This window comes from Bos taurus, chromosome 15, assembly GCF_002263795.3.
Source record: "Bos taurus isolate L1 Dominette 01449 registration number 42190680 breed Hereford chromosome 15, ARS-UCD2.0, whole genome shotgun sequence".
In the NCBI taxonomy this organism is placed as follows: Eukaryota; Metazoa; Chordata; class Mammalia; order Artiodactyla; family Bovidae; genus Bos; species Bos taurus.
Genome location: NC_037342.1, coordinates 13,703,436 through 13,720,344, shown reverse-complemented (window position 1 = coordinate 13,720,344; position 16,909 = coordinate 13,703,436). Strand labels below are relative to the sequence as shown.

The window sequence follows — 16,909 nt, the reverse complement described above, 5'->3', positions numbered from 1 at the left end:
ATGCCCAGATCTATTTCTAAGGAGGAAGATATAATCTGCTCACTTCCTTATGACCTGCTTTCATGGAGAGAGAATAATATATGGTATTTGGTAGAAAGCACAGAATGAATTGCTACACAGCGCTTTCTGGTTCCACCGCCAAACACCCCTCAGACAGTATGAACATTTCTAGAGAAATTTGAATAGTCATTCAAAGAAATGGTTCAGAAAACTTTAAAATACCACAAATGAGGCAATAAGTACATGACCTGGCAAAGCATCCCAATTAACAGAATAATACAAAGTCCATAAATTAAGCCCTTGACCAACTCCACATTGTCATAGTGTAGCTCATTAAAATAACGGATACGCTGAGTTCTTTTCACTTTGGTGTAGAAAGTGAACATTGGCGGTCTCCAGCACTCACATGAAGAAGACCTAGTGGCCTCTTGAAAACACACATGCCATGACCTCCAATTAAAGGATGACCACAAGTTTATTCCATCCGTGTGAAATAAAACTCACATCCACATTTTAACTTAGTTGCCTGTAGATATATACAAGTACAAGAAATTCGACCTTTGTGTCAAATGTACAACTCAAGAAAAAAGTATTACCAAACTAGCTGTAAGAAAACCATCATCCCTGTATCATTAGGTCCTTAACATCTGGTTTCTCCAAGAAGATGCTGCCTGGTCCAGCCCCTCCTTGCATGTCTGCCTGATTTGATGCTCTCTGGTTGGGCTGAAGCCAGAGTCTGTGATATCTTTGCTATTAAAATATTACACCAACCAAACCTTTAAAAACCAAAAAAGGAACACTCTTGAATAAATGTCTAATAGATACCACCCCTCCCCACCCCCAAAAAAGTTGCTCATAAGGACAACAGTTATTTATGAAAAGTCTTCGTGAAGTCCAAATTCCTTCCTGGGTCTCCAGCAGAGTTCCACCTGGGCTGGAATTATACAGCCTTCTTCTGTGGGGGGCTCAACTTTCGCATGCCTCTTATCCGAGAGAGCAGCTCCTTAATGAACTCCTCTGTTGGTTTGTAGCAGTCTACAAGAGCTTCTCGTAATTTTAAAGCCCTCTCTTCTTCACTGTCTGCATCAAGAAGATCATCAATGTCAATTTCCACATCTGGCATTTCTTCTTCCTCGCAGCCATACAGCTGTCCCAGCTGCTCCACGATCCACTCCTCCAGCACGAGCCGTTTCCGAAGCTCCTTGCGATCGTATTTTACCGTCACTTTTCCCTGCTGGTGGCGCCGCTGTTGCTGCTGCTGCTGCTGCTGCTGAACGTGCCCGGCGGGAGCCGCGGTGGCCACGGGCGCCGAGTCCTCCGGGAGGAGCCCGAGCCGCTGCTCGAGCCCGGGCTGCCGCTGGCACCGCCCCGGGGACTCTGGAAGAAAACCCGCGCACCGCTGCCCGCGGCCCCGCCGGCCGCCTCGCTGCTGCCCGTCGCCACCGACATGTCCCCGCGCGCGTAGGAGCCGAAGTGCGGCCCGGAGGAGGGCAGGCGGAGCGCCGGGCGCAGCTACCACCTCGGGCCGGGCAGCGGCATGCGAGGGCTTCGCCGGCACCTGCTCCTCGCAGCCGCCAGCTCCGGGGTGAATGTTGTTTTAAGCCAACTTTTTAACTCTGCTCTTTCACTTTCATCAAGAGGTTCTTTAGTTCTTCTTCACTTTTTGCCATAATGTGGTGTCATCTGCATATCTGAGATTATTATCAAGATCCTAGCAATCTTGATTCCAGCTTGTGCTTCATCCAGCCTGGCATTTCACATGATATACTCTGCATGTAAGTTTAATAAGCAGGGTGACAATATACAGCTTTGACATACTTCTTTCTCAATTTTGAACCAGACTGTTGTTCCATGTGCAGTTCTAACTGTTCCTGAAGGCAAGTCAGGTGGTCTGGTATTCCCATCTCTTGAAGAATTTTCCACAGTTTGTTGTGATCCACACAGTCAAACATTTTGGCATAGTCAATAAAGCAGAAGTAGATGTTTTTCTGGAACTCTCTTGCTTTCTCTATGATCCAACAGATGTTGACAATTTAATCTCTGGGTCCTCTGCCTTTTCTAAATCCAGGTTGAACATCTGCAACTTCACAGTTCGCATACTGTTGAAGCCTGGCTTGGAGAATTTTGAGCATTACTTTGCTAGTGTGTGAGATGAGTGCAATTGTGTGGTAGTTTGAGCATTCTTTGGCATTACCTTTCTTTGGGATTGGAATGAAAAACTGACCTTTTCCAGTCCTGTAGCCACTGTTGAGTTTTCCAAATTTGCTCCAAGATAGTAAGAAATATATGACATAACCAAACAGCGTCATGATAGGAGTTTAATGAAGGTGTGGGCAGGGTTAAAATAACCCAAAAAGTATACTGGACAAGTTACTCTCAAACTGAGTATCAGGATAGATTAGTTGTGTAGAGAGGGTCACCTGAAGAAGGAATAGACTTAAACGGAGGGACATAGCCAACAAACTTACCTTATTGGAAGGGAGTTGGTGAATAAATATTTGAAATTTTATTCTTCTCCACCCTATGATCTTCTAAAATATAAGTTCTATGAGGAGAGAAACTTTGTCTCATTTACTTATTTATATACATAGCAAAAATAATATAAGGCATGTGATGCATTCTGTTTAATGAATGAACGAATGAATGGAAAAATGAGTAAATGAGTGAAATAGAAGACTCATACTGAGTTCTTTAGTCTCTTGAAAATCAAAAAGCAAATTCTACTTCCTTTGCCTTACTAATGCATATCAATGCCATGAGATCTCATTATTTTATTTTTAGAGAAAATGATCAATGAGAACGTTGTAGTAGAGGATCCTCATTGGGACTTTTGAATTGAACACATTACTTAGCAAATGCTAACATGGGAACTTGAAGATTTTTAAGTCAACACATGAATGCAACTGAAACCAGTAGAGAAGCAGCTATCTGTTAACCTTGGCATTGGCAGGTCTAAAAAGTCTTTTACTCATTATTTGGGTTTGTAACCTGTAAAATAAATCAGAACATAAACAGGTAACCATGAAAATTTTTGACTGCCTCCCAGGAGTTAATTTTCTTGAAGGCAGCATAGTGTATGTGGGAGAAAAATCCTGTACTTTGAGTTAAGAAAAACTCTTATCAAACTCTTGCTCTGCTATTTACTAATCATATAACATGAGAAGTTTACTTAAATTAAAAAATCTTAATTATATAATTTATTAATCAGAATAATGTCATTTAAAAAATATTGTGTCAAAAATTTAATAAGGTGTATTTGTAGTGTCTTACACATGGTATGTGTTCTATACATGTAAGTTTACTGCTCCCCTTGGGGTTCATTAATTTTCTATTTCTTTTTAGTTCTCTTTGATTTTATAAAATTTTGGAAAATTTTTGATATTATTGTATTTTATGTATAGTTGATTGCATCAACTTCATAACCTCTATAAAAAAAGGAAGAAGAAGAAAAATGGCATTTTTTAATATTTGGAAGATTTATTTTTCTGTTAGATATAGCTGGCCCCCAGTGATATTTGTTTTGGCTTTAAAATAGTTTTTAATTTATTTCTATTTGGATGATAATTGCTTTACAATGTTGTGTTGGTTTCTGCCATAAAGCAAGGTGAATCAGTCATAGTCATACATATATTGCCTCCCTGGGGAGCCTCCCTCCCAGCCCCATTCCCATCCCTCTAGGTTGACACAGAGCACTAGGTTGAGCTCCTTGTGTTATACAACAACTTCCCACTATCTATTTTACATATGGTAATGTATATGTTTCAGTGCTACTCTCTCAATGCATCCCACCCTATCTTGGAGAAGACTTCTTGGAGAAGACTCTTGAGAGTCCTTTGGACTGCAAGGAGATCAAACCAGTCCATCCTAAAGGAAATGAGTCCTGAATATTCATTGGAAGGACTGATGCTGAAGCTGAAACTCCAATACTTTGGCCACCTGATGTGAAGAGCTGGCTCATTGGAAAAGACCCTGATGCTGGGAAAGATTGAAGGCAGGAGGAGAAGGGGATGACAGAGTATGAGATGATTGGATGGCATCACCGATTCGATGGACATGAGTTTGAATAAGCTCCAGGAGTTGCTGATGGACAGGGAAGCCAGGCATGCTGCAGTCCATGGGGTCACAAAGATTTGGACATGACTGAGCCACTGAACTGAACTGAACTGAATTGAGCCCCTCCCTCTCTGTGTCCACAAGTCTGTTCTCTATGTCTGCATCTCTATTTCTGCTCTACAGATAGGCTCATCAGTACCATTTTACTAGTTTCCATATATGCATATATATATATATATGTACATGCATTAATATATGACATTTGTTTTTCTGTTTCTGATTTATTTCACTCTGTATAATGACAGCATGCTTTTACATAGTGCTATCCCTTTTCCATTTATATTTTGAACCTGAGATCTAAAAATAGTCTTAATCCTGAGATGGTGATAACCACGAAACCTAATTTTAAAGTGGAAATAAAGATAAATTATTAGAGTTCATAGAAATCTTAATTTCTGTGTGCAAATGACAGTATTGAGCAGAAATCCTAGAATTCTCATACAGAAAACTTAAATATTGCTATATCATTATTATATGCTATTTTTCCTGTTATAAATGGAAATATAACCAATTTTTGAATTATTTTGTGCTTAATAGAATTCTATTATTCAGCAACATTGTTTTATGTCATACAACAAAACAATAGTAGCTTTCATGGATTATATTCTTTTTGTAAAGATTCAGATTCAGCATTGAGTTAAGATGAGTTAACCACTCATTGCTTCTGGGGTAACAATCAGTTTTCTAAAAGAGGCAACAGGCAAATGAGGCCCTAAAAGGACAAATGTACATAATATCAACAGGTACTTTCCAAAAAATGATTTATTTTTGCCAGTGTTTAAAAAATAAGATTTTTAAATTCTTCATACATAAACTCAGCTTATTTTAAATGCACACAATTAATCTCTTTTTCATTAACTTGTTTATATGAATTATTTGTTAGAAAGTTTTTTCTGTCTCAACTTCAAATCATAATATAGTATGATCCATCCCTTGAAGCTAAGCTATGCTCTACTCAGGATTCAGGTGTGTCTTGACATGTCTGTAAGACTAGTGAGATGTTCTCCTACCAACAGGGACTGAAAAATCCCTCTGGAAAAGAGTTAGTCTTAAGGAAAGAAAGTCCAAGTTCATGTCTTAGTCCATGGATAAAGCTAGGATCCATTTACCAGAGAGGTTAAATGCCCAAGTGTAGGGCAATGGGAGTAGAGACTGGGGATGAGGCAGACACAGAGCTGGTTTCGTGGGCTAAACGAGAGTAGAAGTCCATCTGTCTCAAGAGCAAGCATTACCTCCCTCTAGGAGGGTGAGCTGTAGACAAGGGTTATTAAAGGCTTCTGTGATGTTATTCTAGGTGGTCTACTGATCTAACATAGGACTGTGAATTATTTGCATGCCCCTTTACTTGACCACTTGGGTAGATGGAGAAGGAAACTTAGAAGCAACAAAGATGGTATTTCTTTTGGAGCAGGAAATATTTGCCAATTTCCCTTTTTTATATTTGCCTAATCTTTAAAATTAATGAGATACAAACCATCTACATGTTGTAATATCATTTGATGTAAATACTTTGTATCTTTGAAGGCTAACCTACATTTTTTGAAGTAAAATATTTAATAAAATTTGCTTTCTAAAATTAAAAAAAGAATTTAAACAAAACTTGAGTTGCAATGCAATAAAGTATTTGTGAAAGTATTAAAATATATAGCAAGCAGAGTCACGTTCTCTGAGTAGTCCCAAGGTGTTGAGGAAAACACAAGATTTATTGCAAATATTGCTCCAGTTCATACATTTTAGTCTCCTCAGACTGATCAATCAGCATTTGTACTTCCTCTAGCCATTTTACAATCTCAGAGAAAGATCATTTCCCCAGAAACAATGAAAAAGAGTGTTTGTAAATGTCTATACATCTCTATATTACATATATAGATTGTCTAACCTCTTGAGAAATGCTTAGTGGAAAAATTCTTTCAGAAAGCTGGTCATTCCCTCCTTTAAGTTGTTTGAAGAACATTGACTCTAGATTTCAAATCTCAAAAAATATATTCCCCTTGCTACACAGCAAGTACTATTGTTTTTCATTGTTTCCATGAAGCTGTTATGAGTCTGATACAAGATGCATGTGAATTGTTCAGATATTTGGCAGGTATAATGTAACTATCAAAATTGAAACCAACCAAGAAACTCATTTTTCAGTCCTCTTCAGTCCCATATATGAAACATTTTGGCCTACATCATTAATATAGAATTACACAGCTTCATGCTAAATTTCACTAAGGATTACCAAGTTCATGATTATGTCCAGAAAGAATCTTTGTAATTTTTCTTTGCTAGAAAAATAAAGTATTTGTTGTATCAATGAACAAGAAATATTAAGAGTGGATTTACTGTGCAGCTAATGAATTAGATTAAGCAATGTACTCAAATGGTCATATGTTTTTGGAAAATTTGCAGAAGTTGTATTTTCTGAGAGCAATCACTTAAAATCTAATTTCCATCTCTTTTCCCTCCAATTTTTCCCTTTGTTACCCTCGTGTCCGTGACACTGATGTGGCTGTGGGAAATCTAAGATGAAGTGGAGTTTCAGATACATTTAGTTTGGGTTTGATAGTATGTTTATATGGTTTTCAGTCACTTCTTGGTGTAAATAAATTATTGCTAGATGTCATTGCAGGACATTTCAGTGTACTAGTGTCCTATCTGCCAACTTAACCATCATTAGGTCAGGAACATCTAGTGCCAGAGATCTTACGGTGATTCAAATGTCCCCTGCAGTACTTGATTCCAGGAGTGTGGGTAGGAGAGAAGACACAATATTTGAAAAGTAAAAACTAGAAGCCAAATTAGGGAGAATTTTTCCAAACACCGGAATGTGTAAAATCTTAAGTAGAGGATTTGATTTTCATTGATGCCTGATCAAAATGACTTTTTTAAGTAATATACTTGATAATGGAATACAGGTATCCCCTATTTTTTGAAAGTTTACTTTATGACCCTTTTCTTTTATGAGAGACGTGTTAATACATTAGTACATGTTTTCCCTAACTTTTTAAGGTTGAAAAAGTATTGTGTCATATATATATATATATAGATAGATAGATAGATAGATAGATAGATAGATCTCACATCTTCTTCATCTGTTCATTCATTGATGGACACTTAGCTTGTTTCCATATCTTTGCTTTTGTGGATTTTTACTTTTATGAAGGCAGAGGAACCAGAGTTCAAATTGCCAACATCCGCTGGATCATGGAAAAAGCAAGAGAGTTCCAGAAAAGCATCTATTTTTGCTTTATTGACTATGCCAAAGCCTTTGACTGTGTGGATTGCAATAAACTGTGGAAAATTCTGAAAGAGATGGGAATACCAGACCACTTGATCTGCCTCTTGAGAAATTTGTATGCAGGTCAGGAAGCAACAATTAGAACTGGACATGGAACAACAGACTGGTTCCAAATAGGAAAAGGAGTTCGTCAAGGCTGTATATTGTCACCCTGTTTATTTAACTTATATGCAGAGTACATCATGAGAAACGCTGAACTGGAGGAAACACAAGCTGGAATCAAGATTGCCGGGAGAAATATCAGTAACCTCAGATATGCAGATGGCACCACCCTTACGGCAGAAAGTGAAGAGGAACTAAAAAGCCTCTTGATGAAAGTGAAAGTGGAGAGTGAAAAAGTAGGCTTAAAGCTCAACATTCAGAAAATGAAGATCATGGCATCTGGTCACATCACTTCATGGGAAATAGATGGGGAAACAGTGGAAACAGTGTCAGATTTTATTTTTCTGGGCTCCAAAATCACTACAGATGGTGACTGCAGCCATGAAATTAAAAGACGCTTACTCCTTGGAAGGAAAGTTATGACCAACCTAGATAGCATATTCAAAAGCAGAGACATTACTTTGCCAACAAAGGTTCGTCTAGTCAAGGCTATGGTTTTTCCTATGGGCATGTATGGATGTGAGAGTTGGACCGTGAAGAAGGCTGAGCCCCGAAGAATTGATGCTTTTGAACTGTGGTGTTGGAAAAGACTCTTGAGAGTCCCTTGGACTGCAAGGAGATCCAACCAGTCCATTCTGAAGGAGATCAACCTGGGATTTCTTTGGAAGGAATGATGCTAAAGCTGAAACATCCATACATGACCACTGGAAAAACCATAGGCTTGACTAGACGGACCTTTGTTGGCAAAGTAATGTCTCTGCTTTTGAATATGCTATCTAGGTTGGTCATAACTTTCCTTCCAAGGAGTAATTTCATGGCTGCAGTCACCATCTGCAGTGATTTTGGAGCCCCCAAAAATAAAGTCTGACACTGTTTCCCCATCTATTTCCCATGAAGTGATGGGACCGGATGCCATGATCTTCGTTTTAGGAGCTGTTAATGTATTTTTGTATTTTTTATTAAGGAGGATACTCAAAATCTCTGAGTTTCTGGTTCACCAGATCTGATATGCCCCTGTAGATGCAAATTATCTTAAAGTTTAACAGATGAACTTTATGGAGGTATAATTTATATGTAACAAAATGGTTACATTTTTATGTGTAGAGTTTGACACTCTTTGACAAATGTAAATAGCCATCTGGCCACCACCACAATCAAGATATAGACTATTTTATTCACTTCAAAAAGTGCCCTTGTATCCCTTCTCAGTCGATACTATTCTTTGTCCCCAGGCAACCACTGATCTGATTTCTATCATCATAGATTAGACTTGTCTTTCCAAAAGTTTCATATAAATTGAACCATTCAGTATGTATTGCTTTGTGTCTGGGCTGTTTTTGCTCAGCTTAACATTTTTGATATTCATTCATGATGCTGTTGAGAATCAATAGTTAATTCCTTCTTCTTGCTGAGTAGTATTTCTTGACAGACATTTGGATTATTCCCAGTTTTTGTCTATTATGGATAAAGTATTATTCCTGTACATATGTTTATGTGGACATATGTTTTTATTTCTCTTGAGTAAATAACTAGAAGTAGAAATGCTGGGTCACACAGTCAATATTATATACAATAAAATTTTAGCTTTTAATTATTTTGTGGTGCTCATTAAGATCTAGCTAAATTTTTCATTTATTCATTCAATAAATACTTACTAAACACACTGTGCAAGATACCAGGGGATCATAGGTGAATATAGGAAAAACTCTACCTAAAGCACACTGAAAAAACATGCAAAACTTTCAAAAGAGGAATTTCTCAGGATTGGTGGTCAGGAAAGACATAAGCTGGATCTTAAAGGAGATATAGGAATCCATTAAACAGGCATTGGGTGAGAACACAGCAGTCGGAATTTCCACATTCAGAGGCACAGTGTATGGATATATCATGGGCTTCTGCTCTGGCTCAGGGGTAAAGAATCCACTTGCAATGTAGGAGATGTAGAAGACACAGGTTCCATCCCTGGGTCGGGAAGATACCCTGAGGAGAGCATGGCAACCCACTGTAGTATTCTTGCCTGGAGAATCCTCAAGGACAGAGGGGCCTGGTGGGCTCCAGTCCATGGGGTCCCAAAGAGTCGGATACAATTGAAGTGACTGAGCACACATGGAAATTACACACAGCATGGTACATCTGGGAAACTTCCAGTAGCTGGTATTATAGGTAAGAGAAAAGTTAGATGGAAATATTACATGAAGATAGAGAAGAAAGTTGGGCAGATCAAGGAAAACCATTAATGCTACGGAATTTTTTTTTTTTTTTTTCCTTTGTAAGGTCTTATCTCACTCCTGATGCAGCTAATCATTTCTTTCCTGTGACTGCATCACATTTGGAGCATGGTTCTGTAACAAGGGCTTCCCGTGTATCACTAGTGGTAAAGAACCCACCTGCCAATGCAGGAGACGTAACTGAACTTGGGTTCAGTTCCTGGGTTGGGAAGATCCCCTGCCAGAGGGTATGGCAACCCACTCCTTGCCTGGAGAATCCCATGGACAGAGCAGCCTGGTAGGCTATAGTTTATGGGGTCCCAAGGAGTCAGACACAACTGAAGCAACCTAGCACAGCACGCACAGCACAGCACTCTCTTTAACATATTGTACGATCTTTAGGGATTTGTCTTCTCTACTAGGTTCTTAGACGGTGTCTTTGCTGTCTTTGGTGTGTAACACAATCCTTGGCTCTTATTAGGGCCTTAGAAAATAAGTTTATGCAAGAATGAACGAGAAAATGAGAATTCATGGAATGACTTGCATTCTCCGCCATTGAATACATTCAGAAAAATTTCTTCTTTACCAGAAACCTATGAAACATCTTTTGTGAAGACACATTAGAAATACATATTTATTTCTCCACTGAAGCAAGGTCATGCATACAATCTTCTTATGAACTTGATTATTAATTTCAATTGTCTTTATGATCAATAGTGATTTCATGGCTTCAATGACTTTGGAGTGGTTTGCATGGATGGCTGAGATAGTTGAAAAAAATGAATCAACTGTGCTTCAGTTGCCTTAATTTTGTAGTAAAACTGGCCTTAAACTTGTAACACTGAAAAAAAAAAAAAAAAACTTTGCTTAAAGAAACTAGAGATATTTTGGCCATAAACTGATGCTATATATTCTGAGTGTTTTCATTTGTTCCAGAACTCATAAAAATTCTATTTTCTTTATGATCTTCATTTAGGCAAGGTCCAACTATTTACCAAAAGTGTATTTTGGCAATTTGTTTTAATAATAGATAATATTTATTTCATCACTCATTCACATTGCTAATGACAAAATAAATACAGAGTGGGAGAGAAGGGCAGTCTGAAAAATGAGGAAAACAGTTTAGAAAAATAGAATAAGAGCAGAACCAATTAAGAAGGAGATTTGGGGTATCCTAACTTACATCATGAGAAACTCTGGGCTGGAAGAAGCATAAGCTGGAATCAAGATTGCCAGGAGAAATATCAATAACCTCAGATATGCAGATGACCTCACCCTTATGGCAGAAAGTGAAGAGGAACTAAAAAGCCTCTTGATGAAAGTGAAAGAGCAGAGTGAAAAAGTTGGCCTAAAGCTCAACATTCAGAAAACTAAGATCATAGCATCTGGTCCCATCACTTCATGGGAAATAGATGGGGAAACAGTGGAAACAGTGTCAGACTTTATATTTTTGTGCTCCATAATCACTGCAGATGGTGATTGCAGCCATGAAATTAAAAGACACTTACTCCTTGGAAGGAAAGTTATGACCAACCTAGATAGCATATTGAAAAGCAGAGACATTACTTTGCCAACAAAGGTCCGTCTAGTCAAGGCTATGGTTTTTCCAGTGGTCATGTATGGATGTGAGAGTTGGCCTGTGAAGAAAGCTGAGCGCCAAAGAATTAATGCTTTTGAACTGTGGTGTTGGAGAAGACTCTTGAGAGTCCCTTGGACTACAAGGAGGTCCAACCAGTCCATCCTAAAGGAGATCAGTCCTGGGTGTTCATTGGAAGAACTGATGTTGAAGCTGAAACTCCAGTACTTTGGCCACCTCATGCGAAGAGTTGACTCATTGGAAAAGACTCTGATGCTGGGAGGGATTGGGGGCAGGAGGAGAAGGGGACAACAGAGGATAAGATGGCTGGATGGCATCACTGACTCGATGGACGTGAGTCTGAGTGAACTCCAGGAGTTGGTGATGGACAGGGACGCCTGGCATGCTGCGATTCATGGGGTCGCAAAGAGTCAGACATGACTGAGCGACTGAACTGAATTGAACTTATTAATAAATTAAAATTGGAACAACTGTATAATTAATCATCTAAATTTAGGTACTTTTGAGAGTTTTGAAAGGGGCATGGCAAATAATCTTGCCAGGGCAATAGGTGATATTTGAACTGTTTCAAAGTACTCTTCCTAAATCTTTTTGTTTCAGATTGTTATCACTTCTTATAACTGCCATCTGCTGTACTAAGTCGCTTCAGTCATGTCTGACTCTGTGCAACCCTATGGACTGTAGTCCACCAGGCTCCTCCGTCCAAGGGTTTCTCCAGGCAAGAATACTGGAGTGGATTGCCTTTTCCTTCTCCAGGGGATCTTGCCCACCCAGGGACTGAACTGGCATTTCTTACCTCTAACCTTCATTGGCAGGCAGGTTCTTTATCACTAGTGCCACCTGGAAAGCCCTATAACTGGCATATATAGTGCTAATTAGCAGATCCAAGATTATCTCTAGCTTTTCAATTTTTTAAAGCTTCCTACAAACACTTTTCTTAATGCAATGGCCATGGTAGTACAACAAGTAGAATCTTATTTTTCTAGTTGCTCTGAAAGTATTAAGAAAGACATTGACCTCAGGGGATAGTTGATATGAAAGGATAAGAGTCAGTGGATGACAGTATTTTTTCATCAATTATAGTGTCTTTTGATAATGAATGAAACAAATCTCAATCTTCTTCAGGGTAGATGCATTCATTCTTTTATTTTGCATACTATAAACATTGACAGTTACCCACACGTGCTTTGTGGGCTGCTGGGACTAAAATAGTGAACCAGATAGTCGCTGGTCCTAAAGGACTAAGAGTGGTGATGGATAATGAGGTGAATATTAGTGAAAATAACTTTTGAGGAGTGTGATTCTGAAGTTACTTCTTGACAAAGTTAAAAAAATGTTTTATCAGTATTCACATAGCTGAATGTGGAGAATTACAAAGGATGAAGAGGAAAAATAATTCCTATTTTGATGCGAATGTTCTCTTATGCTTGCTGTTTGACTTAATTAAGAATGTTTATCTTTCTTATTTTCCTAATTTCCAAGCATCAGTTGGCTTGTTTTGGGAAAACCTTTTGATATTCCTTAGCGTTTTTCCATAGCTTGAACTCACTTTGTAATCTTGATCTTGCTTTTGAAGTATTTAAAATATAAGTCTTAGAATCTCTTTTTAAAAAGCAATTTGAGTTTTATTGATCTACAGAGCTTGAGTTTAGAATGCACAGATAGGCATTTAAATGCATTTTGGTAATAAACGCTTCAAAATTAGATGGCTTGAGAGTTATTGAAGACAAAATTGAGTTCTAGAATTAATTTGTTGTGAGATTAAGAAGACAGCTTGTAATGTTTTTGCTTCGTATATTTGGTGAGAATGCACTTTTTGTGTATTTCTTTTACCTTGCCCACTCTTGTATTCTATGAAAGATATAAGATATGCAAAGAAATAGCTGGTCGACAGCATTTTACCAGCCAGTATAATAGTTAAATGGGGGGGGGGGGGCATTCTAGTGTCTTTAAGTCCTAGATTAGAGTATTAGTCTGCCAAGCCATGTGACCTTGATAATTTATTTAACCTCCTCTCATTTCTTTTATCTTCAAAGTGTGTTTTGAATCACCCCACTTCATGGGGTGAGTAGGAGAAATAGATGATTCATAAAAGTGTTTAGCCCAATACCTGGTACTCTAAAGAGCTCAAACAATGCTGGGGATTACAATATCATCACTGCACAGTTCTATTTCACAGGAGGACATGGTCAATTGTACCAGAAAGGTGACTTTAAGAAACAGTTCATAAAAGGGTAAGACAATATTCAGTTTCCTGAATCTATTAGACCTATGTTCCTGAAACTTTTTGGCACCAGGGACCAGTTTCATGGAGAGCAATTTTTCCACTAAAGTGGGTGGGGGTGGTTTTGGAATGATTCAATACATTGCATTTATTGTGCACTTTACTTCTCTTATTATTAAATTGTGATGTATAATGAAATAATTACACAACTCACCATAATGCAGAATCAGATCATCAGGCATTAGATTAGCAGCCTAGATCCCTCACATGCCCAGTCCGCAGTAGGGTTTGTGTTCCTCTGAGAATGTTATGCCACTGCAGATCTGACAGGAGGCAGAGCTCAGGTGGTAATGCGAATGATGGGGGTTGGCTATAAATAGCAATGAAGCTTTGCTTGCTCACCAGCTGCTCACCTCCTGCTGTGCGGCTGGGGCAAGGTGGGGAAGAAGGGGTTCCGCAACTCCTGTATTAGACAATGATCACCATTGTTTTTAGGAATGGATATTCATAAAACAGCTTGATGATGCCATTAAACATTCTTTGAGGACATTCTGAAATATGAAACTTTCCCATAAACCACCTCTGATTTGCTTTTCTGTAGGTGATTATACTGCTTTTCTTGTAGGAACCTCTGTCCAGGTACAGTGTATTCTTAAAGTACTAGCAATTTCTCACAAATGAATGACTAAGGACACAGACATTGACCTTCCTTGAAGGAAGGCATACAGACAAGGAGAAAGAGGGGCAAGGATGCTGAGACACCTTACTGATGGCAAGGGAGAACATACATAGAGTATGCAGGACGTTGGTTTGTTTGATCTCAGACTCATTCCCTGTCATTTTCTTGTTTTGATCTGACTTCTGCAAACTACATTTCTCAGACTTCCTGGTGCTGCTTTCCAGTTTTGCTTTCTGTTGGGAAGCTCTGGTGGAGATCAACATCAACATGTAAAGGTCTTGAGTCTTAATTTATCACTGTTGCAGGTGATGGAATCGTACAATTTCTTGTCAAGTATTATTTATAATATAGAGATACTTTGAAAGCAATTAGGGGAGTAAGAAGATGCTATTCATAGTATCCTAGTAGCTGGAATATTGCTAAGGCTGCCTTCACATAGATGAATGCCTTGGACAAGTTATTTCATAACACTCTTCTTTCTTTTATAAAAAGAGGGGCAAGAGAATATCTTGTTGCTTTGTATTCTTCCTTAGTGCTTGGCATAGTGCTTCAGAAAGAGTGGGGACACTTTTCTGGTCATCAGTGGTTAAGAATCTGCCTTCCAAAGCAGGGGACATGGATTTGATCTCTGGTTAAAGCAAAAATCCCACAGGCCTCAGGGTAACTAAGCCTGCATGCCACAACTACCAAGCCCATGCAACATAACTAGCGATGCCTGCATTCTTAACTAAGACCGGATGCAGCCAAATAAATAAATAAAAGAACTATTAAGAATAGGGTTTCAATATTTTTGTTAAAGTGAAGTCAAACCATTCATCTGTAAATGTGCTGGACTTTTTATTATTCTTTCTTCATAAGGCACAAGAGAAAAAGTCAGGTAGGAGTAAATATGAACTGATTGTGTAGTAGGGAAGGGAAAATCCAATGTATTTGCTTTATTTTTATTTCATTCAGATGCATGTCATTACTACTTTTCTTATAACTGCTGTAATAGCCCAGTGAATAATTCATCTTTGATGGTAACTATCTCCTCAGTTTACTCTTCCAGGGTTTAGACCCCCAAGTCCCAATTCGTAATTTTGTGTCTCCCATCCCTGTCTTATGCTGTTTGTTCAGTCACTTAGCTGTGTCTGACTCTTTGTGGGACTCCTCATGATTCCATGGACTGTAGCCCACCAGGCTGTCTGTTCATGGAATTCTCCAGGCAAGAGTGGAGCGGGTTGCCATTTCCTCCCACAGGGGATCTTCTGGACCCAGGAATGAAACCCAAGTCTTCTGTGTTTCCTGCATTGCAGGTGGAGTCTTTACCACTGAAGCCTGTCTCATGCTCTATTCACACCAGTTTCCTTTTTTCAGTCTTTAAACGCTCCATGTAATTTCATTTTTCTTTGATTTTGTCTAGGCAGGTCCCTCATCTTCCTCAAATGCCATCTCCTTTGTGATCTTTCTCAAATGCTCCATCACAAGAATTAGTTGCTTTTTAATTTGTATCTTTCAAAGAACTCTTCACAGTGAATTGCAATGTGCGACGCTCTAGATTTGTGAGCATCTTGAGAGTATGGGCCAATTTTACTAATCTTTTTATCTTCAATACCAAGCACTTTGCCTGGTAAATATTCAATAAATGAATATTGACCTACTAGTTCATTCTGTCTTGTCTTATATTTGATCATTTATATTTCTACCTCATTTACTAGATTGTGAGCTCCTTGGCTGGAGAAGGCAATGGCACCCCACTCCAGTACTCTTGTTTGGAAAATCCCATGGACGGAGGAGCCTGGTGGGCTGCAGTCCATGGGGTCACTAAGAGTCAGACACGACTGAGCGACTTCACTTTCACTTTTCACTTTCCACTTTCATGCATTGGAGAAGGAAATGGCAACCCACTCCAGTATCCTTGCCTGGAGAATCCTAGGGATGGTGGAGCCTGATGGACTGCCATCTATGGGGTCGCACAGAGTTGAAGCGACTTAGCAGCAGCAGCAGCAGAGCTCCTTGGCAGGGGGTGGAGGGGGGAGGTAACCAGGAAAAGTAACACTTCCACTTAATTCTATCCTGGATTTGGGATTTGCACTACACTCATTGGTAATATTTTACTTGGCAATACTAAGGGTTCAGTAAACTTTGATTGAATTTAGAAAACCTGGGGAGCTTAATCACAGAAGAAAAGTTAAGAAAATAGTCCAGTGAGAAATAATAGAAAACATTTATATATAGGTTTCTGCCTCCAGTTCCTGCACAGAACTCCTAAAAATCCTTGTAATTTCCTAGTTGATAAGGTTACTGCTGCTGCTAAGCCGTTTCAGTCATGTCCGACTCTGTGCGACCCCAGAGATGACAGTCCACCAGGCTCCTCCGTCTCTGGGATTCTCCAGGCAAGAACACTGGAGTGGGTTGCCATTTCCTTCTCCAATGCATGAAAATGAAAAGTGAAAGTTAAGTCGCTCAGTCGTGTCCGACTCTTAGCGACCCCATGGACTGCAGCCTACCAGGCTCCTCTATCCATGGGATTTTCCAGGCAAGAGTACTGGAGTGGGGTGCTATTGCCTTCTCCAGATAAGGTTACTAGGAGTGTATTTGATCTTTGACTCTTATTCCTGACACAGAGTTCCTTAATTCCTTGGAATATTCTAATGATAGGATCGTGTTTTGTTCTAATGAGGTGATGGTTAGCAGGCTGCTGGATAGGGGCTGGTCATCAAAA

The 16,909-nt window shown here is 39.0% G+C and overlaps 1 protein-coding gene across 1 annotated transcript; it reads right to left on the bottom strand.

Annotated features, from left to right (window-relative positions):
- Window positions 1-456: 456 nt before the first annotated feature.
- On the bottom strand, window positions 457-1,582 carry LOC783497 (protein phosphatase 1 regulatory subunit 14C). Its single transcript, XM_002692947.6, is given in 2 exon segments — window positions 457-1,320; window positions 1,323-1,582. Coding segments are annotated over 2 exon segments (507 nt in total). The 5' UTR covers window positions 1,450-1,582; the 3' UTR covers window positions 457-940.
- Between the last annotated feature and the right edge of the window lie 15,327 nt (window positions 1,583-16,909).